This window comes from Sinocyclocheilus grahami, unplaced genomic scaffold (assembly GCF_001515645.1).
Source record: "Sinocyclocheilus grahami isolate Dianchi unplaced genomic scaffold, SAMN03320097.WGS_v1.1 scaffold729.1, whole genome shotgun sequence".
In the NCBI taxonomy this organism is placed as follows: Eukaryota; Metazoa; Chordata; class Actinopteri; order Cypriniformes; family Cyprinidae; genus Sinocyclocheilus; species Sinocyclocheilus grahami.
In genome coordinates this window covers 438,448-460,593 of record NW_015505908.1, presented here as the reverse complement: position 1 = coordinate 460,593, position 22,146 = coordinate 438,448, and the positions used below count along the sequence as shown (strand labels likewise).

Here is a 22,146-nt window from a genome sequence, read left to right as displayed (position 1 = left end):
GAACGAAACACAGTAATGTTGCTCAGAGACACAAAACAGCACTGTGGCTGTATTCGGGATGATTTTTGTTGGCGAAATAGAGCAAAAACAAGCAATATGGTGTCTAAAATGTAAGTCTCTTAATTAACTTATTGTTTATTGAATTCAATGTCACATTTGTAATCATGGTAATTTTGGAGAAAAACGGCACTCTTCGTGTGAAATTGAATAATTATATGAAGTGGTATAAATATATACATTTTCTGCCATCGTGTCTTGAATTTGTGATCATTCTAAATGCATTTTAATAGATTGAATCATGCAGTGAAAGAAAACACACTAAATGCGCACACGCACTAGTCTAGACTTCACGTAATGTATTCATGCGCTCTGTAGGGATGTTTTGAATGGTTTTTGCAAAATACTCGATAATGTCAAATCGCACATCGTTAAAACAACAATTACGATATTATCGCAGACATTATATATCGCACACCCCTACTACCAAACATAACTAAAACAATGATAATACTCATTATAGAATTAGACTCCTCATAAAATGCCCTAAACACCATCATTACACTTTCTTCTTTAATGATTGCAGTATGATGTGCATAAATGCTTTAGTCAGAGTGAAATTGTTGTACCAGACAGGTTTTAGTGAAGTCTGACCAATAGAGCTGGATAATGCAAGTGTAGCTCAGCTTCCAGCATGTAAACACGTTAATCGGACTACAACTGGCCTCAGTGATGCACACTCGCTCTGAAAAACAGAGGTGATGCGTGGTGTGTATTTATTCTTTTAAATATATTTGATTACACATTGTCATGTATTTTTGGAGATCAACAGTTGTGCCTTGATTATAATTGCACATGTAAACATACTCATTGTTTTAAGCCTTTTTCACACTTTTATAGTTTGGAAATTTAAAACAAGACAGGAAATGATGGAAAGAAGAGGGACAGATGACCTTGACCTTGCATTGCCCACATGAGCTAAACATGTTGAAGTATGTTAACCATCAGTCATCAGGTCTTAAGCGTTACATGTCGTTTTACACTACACAGTGTCATGATTAAGACAGGGTCACAGGTCTGGAGCTACTCTACCATTTCAAAACATTTATATTTTTGAAAGAAATTTACTATTTTATTTTTAATTGATCAATCTGACAGTAAAGACATTTATAATAGGGGTGCTCCGACTGATCGGCTACCGATCATTATCGGCCGATAATCGCTTTGGGATGATTGATCGGAGGTCTCTAAAAGGCCGATCTCAAAAAAACGATCTCAAGCAGATGACGCTGCCGTGAGAGGTTTGGCACGACATGCAGCGTCACCGTCTTAGTCCGGCGCGGGTGAAATAATTATAATGCTGAAGGTGAGGTACTCAAATAAAAAAAATAAAAAAACGAATGACTTCAAATCACCACACATCACGTCTGTCTATAAGCGAGCTGCACAGATGACACAGGAATTATCACTTGCACAATCAAGGCAGTGTCACATCGTCACTAAAGTTTATACAAGTAAAGTTTTTGCATTACTTTTTAATTCTTGTCAGTGTTTAACCATTCAGCTCTCCTGGAGACACACATAATGCCAGGTTCACATTACTCTGTTTGCAGTGCATGGTATGTGGTGCGTATTTTTTCCGCGCTCATGTTAACGGATTAAAGCATTCACACTGCACACGGCAGTGCGTTCAGGAGCGGTGCGTCTGCAGCAGTGCAGAGATCGCTTCCGCACCGAGTCTATTTTTGCTGTGATACATGCGCTGAATTAAAGTGACAGCACACTGTTTGCAGTACATATGAAAATGTAGCAATTGCTCCATAAATGCATATAATTAAAGTATACTGTCTTTCACAGTCAACACATATGGCTTGTTGGCTAGTTTTAAAGGAAAAGAGCACTTTTAAATAAACAAGGCAATAATAGATGCACTCGTTGAGGTAGGAAAACAGAGTTCTTTATGAACCGCAGGATTGCTTGTAATAAAGATTTAAATACAAAAGGAAAGGCAGTAGAGCTGACTATTTCTGTCAATGGTAAGTTTGTGATAACGTAAGAAAAGTAGTTTAAATGTTTTGCCACTTGCTTGAGCAACTTAATATATAAATCTAGAATTAAATGCAAAAGTAAAAAGCATTGAATGATGTGTTGCTTATATTTATTGCGTTTAAACATGTCTGTGAAAGATTGTATTACTGTACTGTGTAAAAAAAGAATTGCAATGCTGAAAAAGCATTTTCAGTGACAATGTTTGGATTTGAAATAATGGAATATAATGGAATGATTATAATGTTGGAATAAATGCTGTGTTTGTGGTAAACAGCAACGGATCAGTAGCGGACTCCTGTGTGAAAACAGCTTCCTCTCTCACAAGAGACACCTAAGAGGGGAATTTCCCCCATTTTCAAAAATGAAATTCAGGCCCTGAATAAATGTCTAAAAATCCTGATTGAAGTATCACTATAAATAGTTAAATAAATTATAAAAAGAAGGCTTTAAAAAGATCGGTATCGGTGATCGGTATCGGCAGATACTGCTTTCTGTGCCTCAAAAATCATGATCGGAGCACCCCTAATTTATAATGTTACAAAAGATTTCTATTTCAAATAAATGCTGTTCTTTTCAACTTTTTATTCATCAAAGAATATTAAGCAGCACGTCTTCAACATCAATAATAATAAGAAATGCTTCTTGAGCCCCAAGAGCATATTAGAGTGATTTCTGAAGGATCATGTAACACTGAAGACTGGAGTAATGGCTGCTGAAAATCCATTCAATTTGACTGTATTTTTGATCTAAAAAATGCAATCTTGGTGAGCATAAGAGACTTCTTTCCAAAACATAAAAAAGTCTTACTGTATTGCGTGTACATTTTTGCCCATATATAGATTTTATGGGATATAAAGGGTTTTCCCAAGGCTGAGTGAAACTATTTACATATTTGTAAACTACTGAATGCAAAACTTCTCACCTCAAATTCTTCCACACAGTTGGTATCAGCATAGTCAATGATGCATCGCCCAAGCCACTCGTCATGTCTGGAGCTGAGGATGTCGTTCCTGCAGTTCTCCAGGAAGGGCTGGAGCCTTAGCAGAAGACTGCGGGACAGCAGGTATCCAAAACCCCCATAGCAATACCGCCCCCGCATCTCACCTCCGATGAACTCTTCTGGACTGCCCATGTACAGCACCCGGTCCATACTCAAGTGCTCCACCACAGCCTTGATTCGATCCGCCTGAGTGTACGTGTCGTCCTGGGCGAGGTAGAACCAGTCGTACTCTGTGATGTAGTGTTCTAGAATGTACTTGATGGTCTGGAACATGTTCCAGATGAGGCGTTCATCACCGTGGGTGACCACAACCATCCCGTGGGGTATCTTGCGGCTTCGCATACCAGTGAAGAACACAACATTGTCCAGATGATGGCTGATGGTGCGGTTGACGGCCACACCTAGAGTGTTGATGGTGTTTTTGGAGGTGAGTATTCCCACGAAAAGACGCTCTCGGATTCCCAGCTCTGTGCTGATGTATTTCGCCCTGAGAAAACAAACAGATAATTTTTATTACAACTCATGATTGTGAAATTCAGGACTGCAACGTTGCCATTGCAATGTTTAACCACAAAAAAAAGAAAAAGTGATTACTGGGATAAAGTTTTAAAAAGTGCACAAAAAAAGGCCACATTGTGAGATTGAAAGATTTCATTATATCAAAAACTGAAAATAAAACTATTACAATTATATTCATTTTAAATAAAAAATATTTGATGGAAAAACTCAAAAATTAGAAATATTGCTGAAACTGTTCAAACTAAAACTGAAATAAATTAAAGCTATAGAAATATTGAAAAAATAATAATGACAAAAGCACATAACAAAATTACTAAAATGAAAATTTAATATCTAAAAATAAATGCTAATTTAAAATAATAATACATTAAAAACTATAAAAGTATATAAATAATATTAAAAAACAGATTGAACACAAAGTTGCCATTACAATAATTAAGTAAGAAATAAGTATGTGAGATATAAAGACGCAATTTTGAGATACAGTATGCATTTGCAAATATAAGAAACAATGTCACAACATTGAGAAATAACTATTATTATAACGTTTAATTTTTCTGAAGGCAGAAATTCTGGGTGTGGGCCTGAAAACAGTAGTTTCGGATAAATTTAGCAGTTAGCGATCAGAATACAGCTTTGTGAACCAGTGCCTGGAGGAAGAGGTTAGTATGAGGTCAACGTGAGCCTAACTGATAACCAAAGACAACTGATCCTTTCATGTTATGGGATTAGTTAACTGTAGTCTCTAACCTTCCTAATTTACCTCTGGGCATTGTTAGTGTTGACTGAAATAGAGAAATGAGCACCATGGGGCCACCCTGAATGATTACAGAGTTTCCAATGGGACATATTAAAAGAAGGAGATTGTGGGAAAGAAAAAAAACAGTTACAGTGTTTACAAACATAATAACTTGTTTATATTTTCTGTCATGAGCTCGGAATCAATAATGTTTACTTCTTGTACACTAAATCTTATATCATGACTTCCACTAGAGGGCGATGTGGGCTCATATTTTACCATACGCCGTTATAAGTCAAATCAATATAATACAAAAATAATAATAAACAGCATAACTAAACTAAATAAAGAATGAGAAACAAAGTAATGGCACTTCATTTATCTACCAATGTCAATTAAGATTATAGTAATAATAAAAAGAAATGCTTCTGATTACTTATTTTGGCATTGGGGCACTCATCTAAGTGGTATGATTTCCTGATGATATTTAAAAGCAATTATTAGACCTGTTTCATGCAATGGCTGAATAAAATTGCAATGGAACGTTTCATTTTCATAAATACCTTGACATTTGAGGTTTCTAATAGTATACTTATTCTGTCTGGGGGAAAAATAACTTCTTTAGAGCACCAGGCAGCCTCACCAGTGTCAAGATTGTGTCATGCTTGCACGAGTTGCTTCAACTGTAGGTGTTTTCAGGTCCTTTCTGTTATGCAATCATTTCTGAGCTCTGTAACTTTTAATAAACAAACAACTGAACAAATAATATATATTACATATATAATGAGGGCATGAATATATACACTTAACATAAAAAATATACTTAATCCTTGCGATGCATAAAGCAGGTCAAGAGAGAGGGAACAAGATTCAACTTATGACTAAACCTTTCTGAGTCATAAGCCATCAGCCGTTGGAAAAAAATTACATTTTGTCATAGAATTATGGATTTATTTGTCCTCCTGAGCATTTATTTATTTTTGCTTATGCTTTTCTAATTTTTAAATAATCACTGACCGCTCTAGTTCATTGATTGTCTGTACATCAGTGTGTTTAGTGTAGCTACACTTTTATTTATTTATTGTGGGTTTATTTATTTATAGATAGATAGATAAACAGACAGACAGACAGATAGACAGACAGACAGATAGACAGATAGATAGATAGATAGATAGATAGATAGATAGATAGATAGATAGATAGATAGATAGATAGATAGATAGATAGATAGACAGATAGATAGATAGATAGATAGATAGATAGATAGATAGATAGATAGATAGATAGATAGATAGATAGATAGATAGATAGATACATAGATAGATAGATAGATAGATAGATAGATAGATAGATAGATAGATAGATAGATAGATAGATAGAAAGAAAGAACATATGAAACAAATTTATATACAAAAGCAGTCATTCCAATAAGTAATTCTCTTTCAAAATATCCATGATTTGAGGCTTGAACTCTACAGTAACTTAACATGAATGAAAATGTACAAGACCCACCCAAATCTCTCTGACACATCAGACACAAACACACTGAGTGGAAACAATTTCTTTACGGGCCGCAAAATCCCCAGAGGGAACGTTTCCCTCACTGAGCTCTTTGTTCTAATAGATCAAGGGTGTGTTAGATGTTATCAAGCATATTTGCATGTTTACCTTAGGATGCCACATCACAGTGGAAGCCCTTTCCTTTGGAAATCACAGCACCTCACCTAGTTCTGCTGCTCTGAGTGGGAAACATGATCAGCCTATAGTCCCAGATTAAACCTATCAAGTCTCTGTCAGGACATGTTGGCTTTTCTACTCTTGGGTTTTCTGTGGAACTTCGACAGGGCATGTTAAACTGAATTTGCTTGATATAAGTATTGCGTTTGTCATTTTCTACAGAAGGAGAGATTTTATCATTACAGAGACTTTAATTTCTGCTTTGGATTTTGTATTGCAGACAGGAGAGGTGAATGACTTTGTTGCAGAAGCCATCTGACAGTCATGATCTGTCATCAGCCATATTCATGTCAAGCTGCTAGGATAAAGGCATGTGTATGAGAGGTGACGTTTTCTTTCAACAGGTGTTCCTTGGCTAAATTTAATTGTTATTACTCCTGGAAGTATTTCACAGTTGGCATGCAAATGGCTGTGATTAAAACAAATCCATTCATTTTGATAGTATCATGTTAAAATCAACTTGAATTGAACCATACTAAATTAACACATTTTTCAGCACACCCATCTAGTCTCTGAAACTGTAGCCAGGTGTACTTCAACAAACTGTAACACAATCTGCCTACAAAACAAAATCTTAACACATGGTGGTGCTATATGCTCACACATTTAGAGTTCAAAAAGTCTCTCCCTAAAATGCATGGCTTAATGAAAATCATATCCAGCTGTATGATTTTTGCTTCATAAAACCATGTGCCTATTAAATAAATGGGATCTAACATCTGTTTCATCATAATACTATATATCACTACTGAGAAGTAAAAAATTGTTAAAATAGTTTTCAAATAGTTTGCCTTTTTTAAACTTTGCTGATTTTCCTTGTCCTTTTCCCATTTATAAGCTGAGTAAACATAAGGAAAGAGAACTGGATGAAAAGCTACTTATGCAGCGTGACAAAAAAGGTGCTGATTCTAATTTGCAGAGAGTTTATCACAGCAGTAATCAGTGTGTGGCCCATTATCTCCTTGGCTCATCTACTTGCAAATGTGTATCTCACCAGAAAACGCGGCTTTTTGACCGTTTTTTTTCCATGCTGCATTACTCCAATGTGTAATTTTTATGGTATCATGTTTTGTTCATCTAGATGTTTCAATATAAATCAATATATATCTATCTATTTTTAAAAATGCAAATGTAAACAATATAAATTGATATCAATCCTAACCCAAATATATCAAAATCCATCAAAATCCAAACAATACAAATAATGTTTTAGAGTAATTTTCACTGTAATTTCAATGTAGAAAATCCCACAAAATCGGAAATCTTCCATCCTGTCTGGTGAAGCGTATTAAATGAATCATCAGTGTACTTGAGAAATTCCTCAAGATAGTGTTAAATGAACCTGGCCAATGTGACCGTCCACACTGTACTCATATGCTAAATGGCACCCAGTAGAGCTGAAGACATCTTCCCTAAAACTAACACCCTCCATTGGGCCAAAGTTCACAAGTGATGCCATTACAGAGTATTAAAAGTGACCCATTTGGAGGTTGCAACTTCTTCTGGAATGAATTACTGTACTCCAAGTGAAACCTGTTGCTGCTGATAGGATGAGCGCATGATCTGTAAAATGGGAGCACTTTTCTGCAGGAACTGATTCTGCAAAAAGACTTACAGAGCAAGCACTGATTCAATGATGGCTCAAATCTTGTGTTGAGTAACAGTTTTTTTATTGGAATAAATTATAATGCACAAAACAGATTATTATACAGTGTGCTGTGATTATACATGTTTTACTCTGCCCTCATGTTCTGAAGAGACAAAATCTTACTCATCTGATGCGAGTTCCAGGAAACAGCACGTCTGCCGAATCCCCTCCCATCCTCTGTTGTTTAGGTCATCACATGGCTTGACACTGTCCTTTCTCCATACTGAGCAGCCTGTTCGCAGACACACAGAAGCATGGAGCAATATTGACGTTTTATAACACAAACTCTACTGCCAGTGGTGAAGGAATTTCATGAACTTGACTTCTCATGGGGATTCCAGAAATGACTGTGGCCTGTTTATAAAGGTTATGGCACATAAGCGTCATGTGGTTTTGATTTGGACGTCATTTTTAACTATGCTTAAAAAATATTGTGTGCAATGGGATTTCTAATCGCATTGGATGCTAACGTAACAGGGAGTTGTCTCACTCCCTGTTTGACATCAGAATGTTAAACAATAGGAAAAAGGGGGGAGATCATAATTAACAGTGTTCTCTAAATAATGGATCTCCATTTTAGTAGCAAAAGTGGCGGATCGGTTTTACCTGATCAAATGTAAATTTAGCCCTGAATAAATGAGAGATGGTATTATCACACGCTCCGTATGGTGGACAACTTCTGCATGGGGATTTTTCCACGCCGTGTGTCAGCTGAAGATATTCTCCTGGTCTTCAGAGGGCTGTTCCCAGGAACGCTCAGCCAAGACGAGACCCCAGGCTCAACACCCTGCTGTACTTTGAAATGGGATCTTTATTGTCCATAAAGTTTAAGCCAAGTATGAAGAATCGCTCCTCCCAAACAAAACACACACACACACACACACACACACACATGTATGAAGAGAGAAAGGGAGAAAGAGCGCACGGTCTGTTTCGTTAAAGCCATGTTTCCAATTATGCAGCAGATATATACATATATATATATATACAGTATATAGACAGATAGATAGATGGGGTATGATACAGTTCTTTTTAAAACTTTCTTTAAAATAAAAAAGGCTCTTCATCTCATATAACTATAGGAATAACAAGAACAAACCTTTCTTAGTGTGATTAGATGTTATTTATTAAACTGATTAGAATTCTTTAAAGTACATCTTTGCTAAATTGATCAATTTTGTACAAAATGCAATATGCACTAACTTTCAGTAAATGTATTTGCCTTCAGACCCGAATTGATTGCTGTTTCTTTGTAATTAAACTATCTCACAAGACAGGCAGGTTATCTTCCCTCTTTTATGTAATGATAAATTGAACTGCAAAACACCTGCAGCTCAGACAAAACTGTTCCATATTTGCTGCTTTGAAGCTGGAGGGAAAACAAAGAGCGAAAATCAAAAAGACCTGACCCTGAGATGACAGATAAACAGCCTATCACATCCTCTTTCTGCTCTTGGCTATCTCAAATGAGATATGAAAACAGAACCAGAGCTTCTATCTTTGATTGTACCTGCATGTGATGCAGTACATCACTGTATCTGAATCCAATAGTAAAGTGAGACTTCAAAAGAGCAGGGAGGTCTTGGATTTCAATTCGGGACCCCCTGGCCATCGGATAGATGAGGTAGAGCGTGTACGGCGAATGAAGACAACATCACAATGAAGAACTGTCTGGAGAGCCACACATTACATTGGGAGGACAGTTAATGAGGGTGATAATGCAGATCTTTGCAGATGATAGATGTGAGGACAGCTATTACAGGCCAAATGTGTGAGATTCATGGCTTTGTTTTAAATGCACTACAGGCTAAATGCGACTGTGTTTTTATGATTTGATATGCTCATAAATCATTATTTAAACAATGGGGGGCTGGAATACAAAAGCACACGCTGAATGGAATTTAAGAATTTTTGGATTGTCTTGATACAACGAAATAAATCCTAAAATATTTGATAATGATTCTGAAGAAGCAAGACAGTAAGGCTAAGTCACTTGGAGTAAGTTGGGAGACACCTGAGCAGGAGTAACCTATTACTGGAATAAAGTGTGTCACCATTGCTCACCCTGTCTGGACTGTATAACTGAATTAAACATGTTTGTAGACTTCTCAGAGATGGTCATATTGCCATGAATCAAGCATGTATACCAAATGTCTTTCTTATTGTTGTTGTTGTTTATAATAAATAAAAAGCCTAATAGTTCTTCAATAGATATTTGCAGGACATTTAGTTCAACAAAGAATATCAGCCTGTTCTATAAAGTTGTCACAAAATGTACCGCTTAACAGCACTGGACATTCATAATGTGTTGTGTTCTACCTGATCCTCCAGAAACTGTGGATCAGAACCGTTTGGTCCTGTATGACAATGTTCCTGACTCTGAGTGGGTGATGAGCTCTGAGTTTCTTACAGCACGAGAAAAAAGTCCCCAGCTGAAGGCAGAAAAAAAGCGTGACGAGAGGAGCACGAAATGCCTTCTAGACGTCTACCTGTTTGGATCCGGATGAGATCTGCAGCACTCGCAGAAGGGCGCGCGCGCACAGGTTCAGCACATGGCACTCAGCTCCACAGTTGTGCGCTTCAAGAGAACAACTGAATTATTTACATTCCAAACCGAAACTCTTTTTAAAAGTTCTGGCAGTTTAGTAGTTCAGGAGGTTTGACTGCATTCCATCAAGATCTAAGTGCACTTCTGCCTGGATTTTTTCCCCTCATTTTATTTTGCTGGATGAAGATCTCCAATAAGTAAGAATGAAGATGCTGACCACTTTCCAAGCGGATTTTGCGATCGTCCTCACCAGATGATGCGCTTCTTGGACGTGTATTATTCAGGGGTGCTGAATCTCCTCAGAAATTATCAAGCTTTCTCACAGGACAAGCCTCTTTCATCTCTGGACTAGTTCTTCAGCATCTTTTGTCCTTCGAAAGGCATCTGACAATGACGATTCCACTTTCCAGAACACAGCTTGCCCTCTTCTTTATCCTGCTTTGTCCAGTCAACATTATCGGGCTCTGGTGGTAAGTACTATCTCAGTTGCTATCTCAGCGCGCTCAATCGCCTTTAGAAATTCCAGCAAGCTCCATATTTAAAGCTCGATCAGTGTGATTAGTGGGGAACTTCAGCGTGATAGTTTAGAGATGATCGAATATGACAATATGACAACACCGTTCCGGGTTTTCACATAATTATTCATTGAACAAACATCCTTAGGCACTCTTAACAATAAATAGTTCTCAGGTTCGGCTAAACCCCCTCTTCTTATCAAGAAACTTCTTGCTGTATTCCAGAGTGGGTTTTTTGGTTCTCTAGAGTTTAAAAACGTTCTTCATGTTACACATAGGTTCTTCAGATCGTTATGTTGGTTGCTGGAATGGTAAAGCAGCATAGTACAGATTGTTTCATAAGGAAAGAATAACACTTTTGAAAGTTATTTTGCTGCATCAGGTTGTAAAGCATTTTGTTTCTGTTTCACATTTATTGTTTAGAGTGCATGTGTTGCAGTTTTGGTGATTACAGGCGTTAAATGAATTTCAATATTATATGCCTTAAATATGGCTTATTTCCTGCACACTCTATGAAACTATTCCGTTTTAATATACACTCTAAAAAATGCTGGGTTGTTTCAACCCAATGTTGGGTCAAATATCGACTAACCCAACTGTTGGGTTAAAAAGCTCATTTAAAAATGTAACCAAAATTTAACCCAACAGCTGGGTTAGTCCATATTTGACCCAACATTGGGTTGAAACAACCCAGCATTTTTTAGAGTGTACACTTTCCATTAAGCACTTCTTACAAAATCAAAATGTTAAGAATAAGAATGAATTATTAACAATAAATAAATGCATAGATGACATAACATATTTGAAAGACGGCATTTAAACATAAAAAAATAATTACTAAAAAAACAGGTGGATCAGGAGGTCACTCTAAATAACTTAATATATTTGTAATCCTTACAGAGAAATTTAAAGTTTCCATAAAAGTTGTTAAACATAGCTTCCTTTATCATGAGTTTACTAAGGGTTAAGCTGTATTCTGTTTCAGAGGTAGACACATTGGGGGTCAGAGTTGGAATTTTAGGTGGACCTCCAGGCTGTGGGTGTCATCATAAACTACTCCTTCCCCTTACACTCTGAAATGTACGAGTTTGACAAGAGGGAGATTGTTTGATAAACAGAGACAATCCAAAATGACATTACTTTTAACAAGGGTGTTGTTTAGCTAATCCAATTTTCACATTATAAAAGGTCAGCTTCACCTAAAGCTCCCCTCACTTTTTACACACAACCACACACATACACACACACACACACTCTCTCTCTCTCTCATACACCTGGAGGTCTAAAATAGTTTGCAAAGACAATGATGCTTTCTTTGGGGCACGACGCATGCCATCACAAACCTCTCGTCTGGGGCTGGGCTGTGCTGAGGGTCTCTGACAGATGGCATGCCATTCACATGCTGAGGCTGAGAGGAGATGAAAAGGAGGCAGATAAACTGGCTCTCAGGACTCTGATTGTGCTCTGATCTGTGGGGCTGAGAGCTGAGTGCTTGAGGAAGCGATGGGAAGCCTCACCTCTTCTGGAATCTTCGGGGTCATGTGCTGGCGGCCCGCCAGGAGTCTGTCGGACAGGTGTGCCTGTGCACACACCATACCCTCTCTCTTTTATGTGTGTGTGTGTGTGAATACACTCTCAGTCAACATTTTTGCATTTAAATGCCTATGTGTGACCCAATCTGTGTTCACACTCACTTTATTCTATTAAATCAGTGGTTCTCAACCTTTTTGACTTGAAGGCCTCCATTATCCAATACAATATTCAAAGGCCCCTCATATAAACTATACTATTTCCTCCAGTATGTTCTGCTGTAATAATGACAAAGCTACTTGTATATAAACTTTTTAGTAACAGAAATTGGGAATGTTTATATGTTAAATTAAATAACCATAATAATTTTTGTTCCAGAATTTTTGAAGAACGCTAGTTCTTTAATAAAAAAATTGATTGTAATAATTAATTAATAATTAAATGTTGCTATGAAATGGGGGATTTTTTTATTTAGTTTATTAAAATAATTATTTAGTGTGTAGTATGTGTATTTTAGCATTTTAATTAAGTTACAATATTTTAATATTTTAAAATCTTTTTTAAGTTTTAATAAAAAAAAAAATTTCTGCCCCCATGGTTGAGGACCACTGTATTAAAGGGATAGTTCACCCAAAAATGATAATTATGTCATCATTTACTCACCCTTATGTAGTTTTAAGCCTGTATAACTCGATTTCTTCTGTAGAACAAAAAAGAAGAACTGTTTTTGTTCCCCCATACAATGAAAGTCATCAGGGTCCAAAAAAAAAACATTGGCCCATATTTGCTTTCATTTTATGGATTTTTTTTTTTTTTTTTCAAAATATCTTCATTGTGCTTTACATAAGAAAGAAAGACATGCAGGTTTGGAACAACATTAGAGTGAGTAAATGGTGACAGAATTGTCTTCTTTTTTTACAGGTCTCCTATTGGACCTAACCAATGTATATTAGTGTGTCCCAGACTGCACAGTCTCCTCTCCGATGTTCAATCTGGGAGAAGCGAATCTCATTTGGAGAATGGAGAGATATCCAATCAAGCGGTCTTGAGAGATGGATCAGATAACGATTAGATGACAGCTGCTTGGCCCGTTTGGCACACTTACAGTGTTTCACCTCTGAGCGTGCGTCTGCTGTTCTCTCATACTTCGGGTCTATCCCATCGGCGTGTGACAGACAGCATCGTAGTAATGGAGTTGCGCAATGTCATGGTTCCACTCGCATGATTTAGTGGTGCGCTCCAAAAGGAGATTGTGCCATGGCTCTGCGCCACGCGCCACAGAAGTGAACCCAAGCCACTCTGTGCAGTTCCAGCCCTGTCGTGACTGACTTCATATCCAGCATACTTGGGGGATTAAGTAGGGATGAATTTCGCTCTTTCACAAAGTGAAAAAAGAGAGACTTATCTGTAACCATGCAATTCATAATGTAACCTGAGGTCTCAGCAGGCGCAGAGGACGACAGGTCTACGAAAAGATGAATGTGCATGTGTATGTTCGCACTGATTATTTGGATAACTTCTCTTAATCACAGTTCACCCCTCCGTTTCCCCCTCTGCATTATCTCTCTCATACATCACGGTGTGGCTGTTTTTGGATATTCCTGATTGCACAAGTTGGGTACATCTTTTTCTATGTTATGATTAGGCCCCATCTCTCACTTATCACATCCAGGAGTCTCACCAGATAAAGGAAAGGCAGGAAAGAGTGGCTTTGAATAAAGCCGTGAGGATAATGTTTGGACTAGGGCATGTGGTCTTCCTCTGCTTAGAGACCATTCTTATTCCATTGTTAAAGTCCTAATGTGAATCACTGTATGAGAAATGGCAGAAGATGATCTTAGAAAAGTCATCATCATGTCCAGATTGACTCTTTCTGCAGGCATGTTCCTTTGTCTTTTGTTATGTCTTGGTCGTGGCTGGTTTCGATTAGAGCAAGGGAAGGGATGGTTCATCAGACGCCGATGAATATCTTCATCTCTATATCACCCAAGCCATAATGTGACCACATATGCAACCCGGGGCCGCTTTTGTGATATTCAAGCTCTCGTTTAAAAGTCAGCGTTTTGCCTCGCCCCTTTTGACAGTGAAAAAGGACTTGGAAAGAGAGAGTCGCTCCAACACTGTCTCCTTTTTTACGAGTCTACACCTCCTGCTGTAAAATATGGTTCCATTATTTAAGCAGTGATCCTGGCGCTGAGAAGCTCACAGGTTTGTAGATAATCAGAGGCTGCAGGAGAACATTGAATCTGCACATTATTATCATGCAGGGGTGTGTGCATCATAGATCAAGATCTGTGAGATATACTAATAGAGGCTTTATTACATGCCTGTTCATTCAGCACTATGGAAACCTTTACACTCAGGGATGAATTGGCCATAGGGAACAAAAATACTTTTCCTGGTGGGGCGCTAGACTGTCAAAATTGTTTTAAAGAGAAACATTGTCTGACTGTCATTAAAATAAATGTGATCAAATGTGTTGCCAGTAAATAAAAATGAAATCTGGAGTTATGAAGTGTTTAAACATGGGTCACTATGATCAAAACAATGCATCACATATTCCTCTAAACAAGATCAACATTTTATTTCTATTTTAAGGAGATGAATAGAAATGTATTTGTTATTTGTTGTCCACTTTGTGCTGCCTTTACAATACTGTGAGATACAATACTGTGCTTGTTAACAATATCATAAATTATTGTCATAAGTCATCAGGTATTTGTGATTAATAAATACTACTTTACAGTAGTGTTATGCATAATACACAGTGATAATGTTTAGCATTAACATCTCTTGCAGTGTTTTTGCTCTAGGCAGGGTCCAGAATTAACACTCTTTAGGCACCGAATGCAAATTAAAATTGACATTGGCGAGTATATGCCAATAGGCCTGTAATTTTATTAGGAACTGCAACATAATACATGGTTAAATTCAAACTGTAAAAACAATAGTCTGACCCTCACTGATTTGAGAGACGTGTGATTCAAAAGAAAGACTAAAAACTGTCTACTCATTTTACCTCAGTGGAACACTGACTATCAAAAATGTATTGTTTATAAGTTTATTATACTCCATGTGGCCAGACATATGTGGAATATTCCTCATATTAGATCACTAAAATATATGAGCAATTGAAGTAGAGAAACAGGGACTGTCTCATGTTATATGTGATGCTAAGAATGAGACAATGCGATGTTTGTTAGAAACAGTAAGGAAAATGAGTTAATACCTTTGTCATTGGGAAAAGAATATAAAAAAATATATTTAAATTAATTAAAATAAAATAAATTACTTAATTTGGCTATATATAATGTAATTTTTTAATGTGTAATGAAATGAATCCGAAGTGTCCTTTAGTAAAAGACTCATGGCTGTATTAGATCAAAAGGGTGCTTCTACTAAATACTGAGCAAAGGGTCTGAATATTTAGGACCATGTGATATTTCAGTTTTTCTTTTTTAATAAATCTGCAAAAATGTCAACAATTCTGTGTTTTTCTGTCAATATGGGGTGCTGTGTGTACATTAATGAGGAAAAAAAATTTACTTAAATGATTTTAGCAAATGGCTGCAATATAACAAAGAGTGAAAAATTTAAGGGGGTCTGAATACTTTCCGTACCCACTGTATATCACAGCAAAACACACTACTGCTGCTCCATATCCAAAGACTTCTGTTGAATGGTCGTATGTAAATGAAATATTAGGCCTATCAAAACGGGATGCATCACTTGTAAAGCCCATTATCTCTCCTCTCATATTTCTTATCAGACCGCCATGGAAGGTGACTGGCAAGAGCGTTGGTTTGACTTTTTAAAACAAACTCGCACAGCAGATGAATGTTATTAGTCTGAAAGATTAGCCTTGACAGGGGTGAATGAAAAGCAATGAGGGATTCGCACAGAGCTATGCTCCCCCATACGGCAACATAATGATAAAAGCCGACTTCAGCTGCACGGATCACAGACGCTGAACTCCACTCCAATATGGCGAGAGTTATTAAAAAGAAAGAACCGGAGGATTGTGCCGTTCTCACATTACGTCATAGCGACTGTCACAGAAAAGCTCTGGCAGCCCGCTCAATGCTTTGGACCTGAGGCCTCTTCTCCCATTAGCAGTTGAAATAAACAATTGATTCAAGTGTAAGCACATGTCTGTCATCACTTTTGATAAAACCCAGCAATTAAGATGCATTTTTTTTTGCTTTAAATGTTATCTGTTTATGTTCAAAGGGGTAATTTGATTACCGCTGACATTATAGTGTGTCTGACTCTAGTAGTCTTTTTTCTGTATATTTTCTTTGTCATCTGCAAGCAACAATGAGTACGCCTAAAAACCAAGAAAAGCCCTAAATGAATGAGGATCAGCTCAGACCTTATTGTGAACCTTCGGTAAAGCAACAGAGCATTAAATTTATAATGCTTTACATCATTTAAAGTGGTTTGTGTGCCGTGGGGTTTGAGAAGATAACCGCACTTTATCTTGTGAAAACCTGTGTAGTTCAGATGAGTCATCTGATGAAGCTTTGTTCGTTTCAGGGCAGTGGGGAGTCCCTTGGTCATGGACCCAAACAGCATCTGCAGGAAGACCAAACGTCTTGCGGGCAAGCAGGCCGAACTGTGCCAGACCCAGCCGGAGATCGTCAACGAAGTCGCCAAGGGCGCCAAGCTGGGCGTGCGCGAATGCCAATACCAATTCCGCTTTCGGCGCTGGAACTGTACCAGCCAGAACAAGTACTTTGGCAAAATTCTCCAGCAAGGTGAGCATTTGTCCTAATGGAGCGAAAGGTTCTCCACCAAAGTTAATCAATCTTTGTCCCTGATTATGTGTCAGCGACATCTTTCTGAGGGCATGAACTCTGGCCCTGAGACCTAGAGACCTGTGCCCTCATTTCAGCATATTTGATCCAAGTTCAAGAGAGAACAAGGACAGCTGTTGTGTCCAGTTTACCTCAGTGCCTTTCTTCTGTGTTAAATTGCTCTCTAAAAACGATCCCCAAATTGCATAATCATTGATCCACCACATTTTTCAGCCCTTTGAAGAGTAATAAACTAGCATAGCCTCTACAATTATTAGGCCATCCACAGGGTTCAACCCCTCCCTTCTCACGTTGGATTAACCTCGTTCAGTAGAGGCAATTATTCTACCTCACAACAGCGGTGTTGATGCTAAAATGTCTGGCATTATCTAATATTTTGGAAACGTTTTCCTTTAAAGATCTAACAAACAACCCAAACCCTAAGTAAACACTGTAAATTTTAATTTGTAAACCTTACTTAAAGGGGTGGTTCACTGTTTTTTCCCTAGGCTTGATTGTGTTTACGGGGTGCAGTCTAACATGTGTTTATGCTTCGTTTTTTTTTTTTATAAAATTTTTTTTTTTTTTTAATTTAAGCATTATTTTTAACATAATTTATCTTTATTCCACACCGCTCTGTCCCTTCTCTGAGATACACACTTAACATTTCCTGCTTTTATGAAGCCCTGCCCTCAGAAATAGGTGATGGGCTCTGATTGGTTAGCTAGCTCAGTGTGTTGTGATTGGCTAAACCGCCTCTAGTGCGCGTCTAAGCGTCCCGCCCCTCACCTCAGCGGCATGTGCTCCGGTTGTATTGTAAACAACAGCGTCGTTAATATCGCTTCTCAGTTTGAGCCCGATTGAGAAGCAGAGGATATTATTGAAGAGGATTGTGCAGAACCTGTGCAAGCACAGCTTTTAATGGTAGGCCCATGTTTTTTGTTTGTTGTTGTCTCATGCTTTTAGATATGCTGTTATTTGTAAATGCTACTGCTTATGTTAGCTTTTAATATACGGTTTTATCCTGATTATAGCTTTAATACAGTAAGGCAACTGCACGCGCGTCCATGTTTAACGCTTTGTGCCTTAAGCCTAACGCTTATAGCTATGTGAAAATAAGTGTATAATTGTAACAGTTCATTGCTGAAGCTGAGCTGAATGAGAGAGAGAGAGAGAGAGAGAGATGCAGAGCAGGGGGACGCGAGGAACAGTATTAAGAATTGCTGCTTTAGAACATTGATTTTGAAAGTGGAGGTAACAGTAGAATGAGTTTAAGTATGGCACTGGGGAGGCAGTACAAGTTGTCAATGGTTCAAAAAGTCACTTTAGTTTTAGTGTTTTTTTTTTCGGTCCCGAGTCGAGTATCACACTTTGAACGAACCTGTAAAGGTTTTTTATGGCATTAGGGTAATCCAAATGTACCATATGACAGTCCAGAAGCAAATGGTTGAAGTAGATTCTGGAGACTGTTCTTTGCAGTACTTTCCTAAATAATGATGGCAGAAGACACAGGGTCAAAAAGATTTGGACAAGTACATCTTTATCTTTGATAGTCAGCAACCTAATCAGATACTAGTGCCCAGGCTGCATCAACATTAGACATCTGTATAAAACTACAGGTGCATCTCAATAAATTAGAATGTCGTGGAAAATCATTTATTCAATTACTGATCATTTATTTCAGTAATTCAACTCAAATTGTGAAACTCGTGTATTAAATAAATTCAATGCACACAGACTGAAGTAGTTTAAGTCTTTGGTTATTTTAATTGTGATGATTTTGGCTCACATTTAACAAAAACCCACCAATTCACTATCTCAACCAGTTAGAATACTTCATAAGACCAATAAATAAAACTTATTTGTGTGAAGGGTGTCAATGATTGTCTTCTGGACAACTGTCAGATCAGCAGTCTTCCCCATGATTGTGTAGCCTAGTGAACCAAACTGAGAGACCATTTTGAAGGCTCAGGAAACCTTTGCAGGTGTTTTGAGTTGATTAGCTGATTGGCATGTCACCATATTCTAATTTGTTGAGATAGTGAATTAGTGGGTTTTTGTTAAATGTGAGCCAAAATCATCACAATTAAAATAACCAAAGACTTAAACTACTTCAGTCTGTGTGCATTAAATTTATTTAATACACGAGTTTCACAATTTGAGTTGAATTACTGAAATAAATGAACTTTTCAACGACATTCTAATTTATTGAGATGCACCTGTAAACAAAAACTATATTAATTAATAGGGAAATGTGGATTATGTGTCCTGCCTACAATGCCATGCCATTGGGTTAGTTCACCCAAAATTTAAATTTATGTCATCATTTACCCATGACTTTCATTCATTTTCAGAACACAAATGAAGACATTTTCAATTAAATCTGAGAAATTTCTGTCCTTCAACTGATTGTCTATTCACCCAAAACTTTAGACAGTTGGTCATTGTAGCAAAGTTCGTCGTTCGGGAAGAAGGAGGCAGGAACCGGCGAACAATCAAACAAAACTTTAATAATAAAATAAACACAAAACAGCGTGACAGCCCCTCACAGATGACTGCCGCACACAAACAGAACCAAAACACAAAATAAAGTCCAGGCCTGGTCCTCTCTCGTCTTGCACTGTCGTCACTCCTCCTTTTATCCTTCCGGATCTCCTCCGTGGGACTCGAGACCAGTAAGTGGCGCAGTTGTCGTGCATTATCACTTACTCCACCGGCCTCGCTCCGTTCTCACGGCTCTCGGCCCCGCCCCACTCGTCACGATCATAAAATGATCATGTCTATTCAGAAGACTTGAGACGCTTTTCCACCGTCAGGCCAAACTATTCTTGTTGCTTAACCATTCCATTCTGTGCCGATCTGACCCAAGCCGATACAAATATTGTCTCATTTTTCACTGTTGGGCTGATAACAGAGCCCTTTGGAATGCACACAAATGTGTCAGTTGTTGCCTTGGTAATGCAAGAGTTAAGATACGGTACGAGATGTAAATTGCGACTGTGTGATTAAGGATAAAATATTTATTTTAATGTTACTATTAAATTGTGTTTATTTCACTCAAATAGCAAACAGAGAAAACGCTGGCTAGGCAACAAACAGATGACCAATCCTAAGCAGTGACACCAAGGTTGGCTAAGAATTCAAGACCAAGAATGGTTTGTAATTAGACCATGCCTAACCAAGTTCAAGTGGAAATATGACTGGAACTAGTCCTTACCCTTCTTAGAACCGTTTGGCCCAAAAGTAGAAATCCTTTGGATTAAACTGCTCCATTTATATGGATATATTTTATGATTTTTTTCTCTTTAAGAACATTTTGAAGTGTCAGAGTTTTGGATTAACAGACTTTCAAAATTTCTTTTTTTATTAAAAATATCTTAATTTGTTGCATGAAGATGAACACAAGTTTTATGGGTTTGGAATAACATGAGAGAGATTAAATGGCAGAATTTTAATTTTTGGTATGTATAACATTAATTTTTATGTAAATATCTTAGTAATTTACCAGCAAATACAAAGGAAATCTTTCCACAATTATGTGCTTCTATTTGCTTCTCAATTATGTGTAACTATGAGAACTTACAAGGAGGTTAGTTGTAGAAGTATCTGGGGTAATCACAAAGTAAAACAGGTAGGCCTCAGATGGGTGTTCAGTGCTGTCAAATCTGGGCTCTGGAATTTAAAAAAAAGTAAAACAAAGTTTAAGACATTCAAAAGTTACAGTACAACTATGTATGTCAAAGTGTCAATAAAGAAGTCATTGACACTGTTTATTTAAAAATATTGAAAACAATTTAGGTAGCAACATACATTTTTAGGAGTTGTAGAGTGTAAAGTGTCCTCTTAGATAATAATAAATAAATGCAATGGTTACAGGTATACTGCATCTGCAAGAAATTATTTGAAATTGTAAATATTGTGTAGAACATTGAGTCAAAAACTGCTCTACTGCTGGATATAACAGCTTAAGATGAAATACCTCACCCCCAGTGTACTGAGGACCGTGTTGATGAGACCAATGTTCAGAGAAGGCAGTTGCCATAAGCACTTTTCCTAAATATGACAAATAATTCTTCTATTTCCATGTTGTACATTTTTTACTTAAAACCAATATGCATTTGTTGCATCAACTTAGAATAGAAAAATATAAAACTAGCTACAAAGTTTTAAGTTTGAGAAAGTAAAAAAAATAAACTTTAATTCACCAAAATACGCCACAAGTTCTAACAGCAGAATAGCTCAGATCTTTGATGCCTGTTAGCTAACACCATGTCTATAGCGGATACTGCGGTCATGTCACACCGAAACAGCTGGAAGCTGTCCACACTGGACGCGACAAAGCTAGCGTTGCAAATACCCGCATCTAGTGTGAATAGAATCACTGATTATAATGGGTTCTATTGTATTTTGTCGTGTTGTATTGTGTCTGGTGTCAGTTGCCCTGATTCTTTTCATGTGGACCCTGCTTCTTTTTTACAGTGAAGATGCATTCTTGATGGATGGCAATCCGTAGTTCAGGCCTCAGTTTACAATGAGAACTTTAGTAACACTTTATTTTGTTAGTCCACATAAGTAACATTGCAACTACATGTCAGCCACCAATCATTAGAGTATTAGTACAGTGTTTCCCAACCGGGGTGCCGCGGCACTGTCGAGAGCAGGTGTGCCGTGTAAAAAAAATTTTTTTTTAATATTTTTAAATTGCTAAAATGTTCAAAAAAGCATCTATTATATAATATCCATTTCTGATGTCGCCAATAATTAGAGATGCACCGAAATTTCGGCTGCCGAAAATTAGTTCACCGCTCAGGTTTCACTTTCACGTGGTGTGACGCTCTGCGTATTATCCCGCTCTATGCGTGTGCGCTCCGCTCAGTCGCTCCACTCGTATACCGTTCATGCTCATCAGAACAGCAAAGTCCACTCAAAAATTGAGCCGACAGGAAACATCGATGTAGTACAGTATTGTTTCTGTGTGCAATAGCCCTACTGTGCTGTAACATGGTGTGGTATATATGGGCAACTCTGGTAACGCTGCCCTCTCATTCATTGATCTGCTAACCGCTGT

General features: G+C 37.5%; 2 protein-coding genes across 2 annotated transcripts in view; one reads left to right on the top strand and one right to left on the bottom strand.

The window, feature by feature from the left end:
- LOC107560462 (chondroitin sulfate glucuronyltransferase-like) overlaps positions 1-3,541 on the bottom strand; it is a gene marked incomplete at its 5' end in the record, with an annotated part of 8,205 nt that extends 4,664 nt beyond the window's left edge. Inside the window, one exon of the mRNA XM_016244649.1 lies at positions 2,969-3,541. Coding sequence (XP_016100135.1) covers positions 2,969-3,541 — 573 coding nt within the window. The remainder of the gene's footprint in view (positions 1-2,968) is intronic.
- A 6,706-nt stretch (positions 3,542-10,247) lies between these two features.
- Positions 10,248-22,146, top strand: part of LOC107560470 (protein Wnt-6-like) — a 37,419-nt gene continuing 25,520 nt past the window's right edge. The window contains exons 1-2 of the mRNA XM_016244654.1: positions 10,248-10,707; positions 16,819-17,039. Of these exons, the coding sequence (XP_016100140.1) occupies positions 10,628-10,707; positions 16,819-17,039 (301 nt within the window). The 5' untranslated portion in view covers positions 10,248-10,627. The remainder of the gene's footprint in view (positions 10,708-16,818; positions 17,040-22,146) is intronic.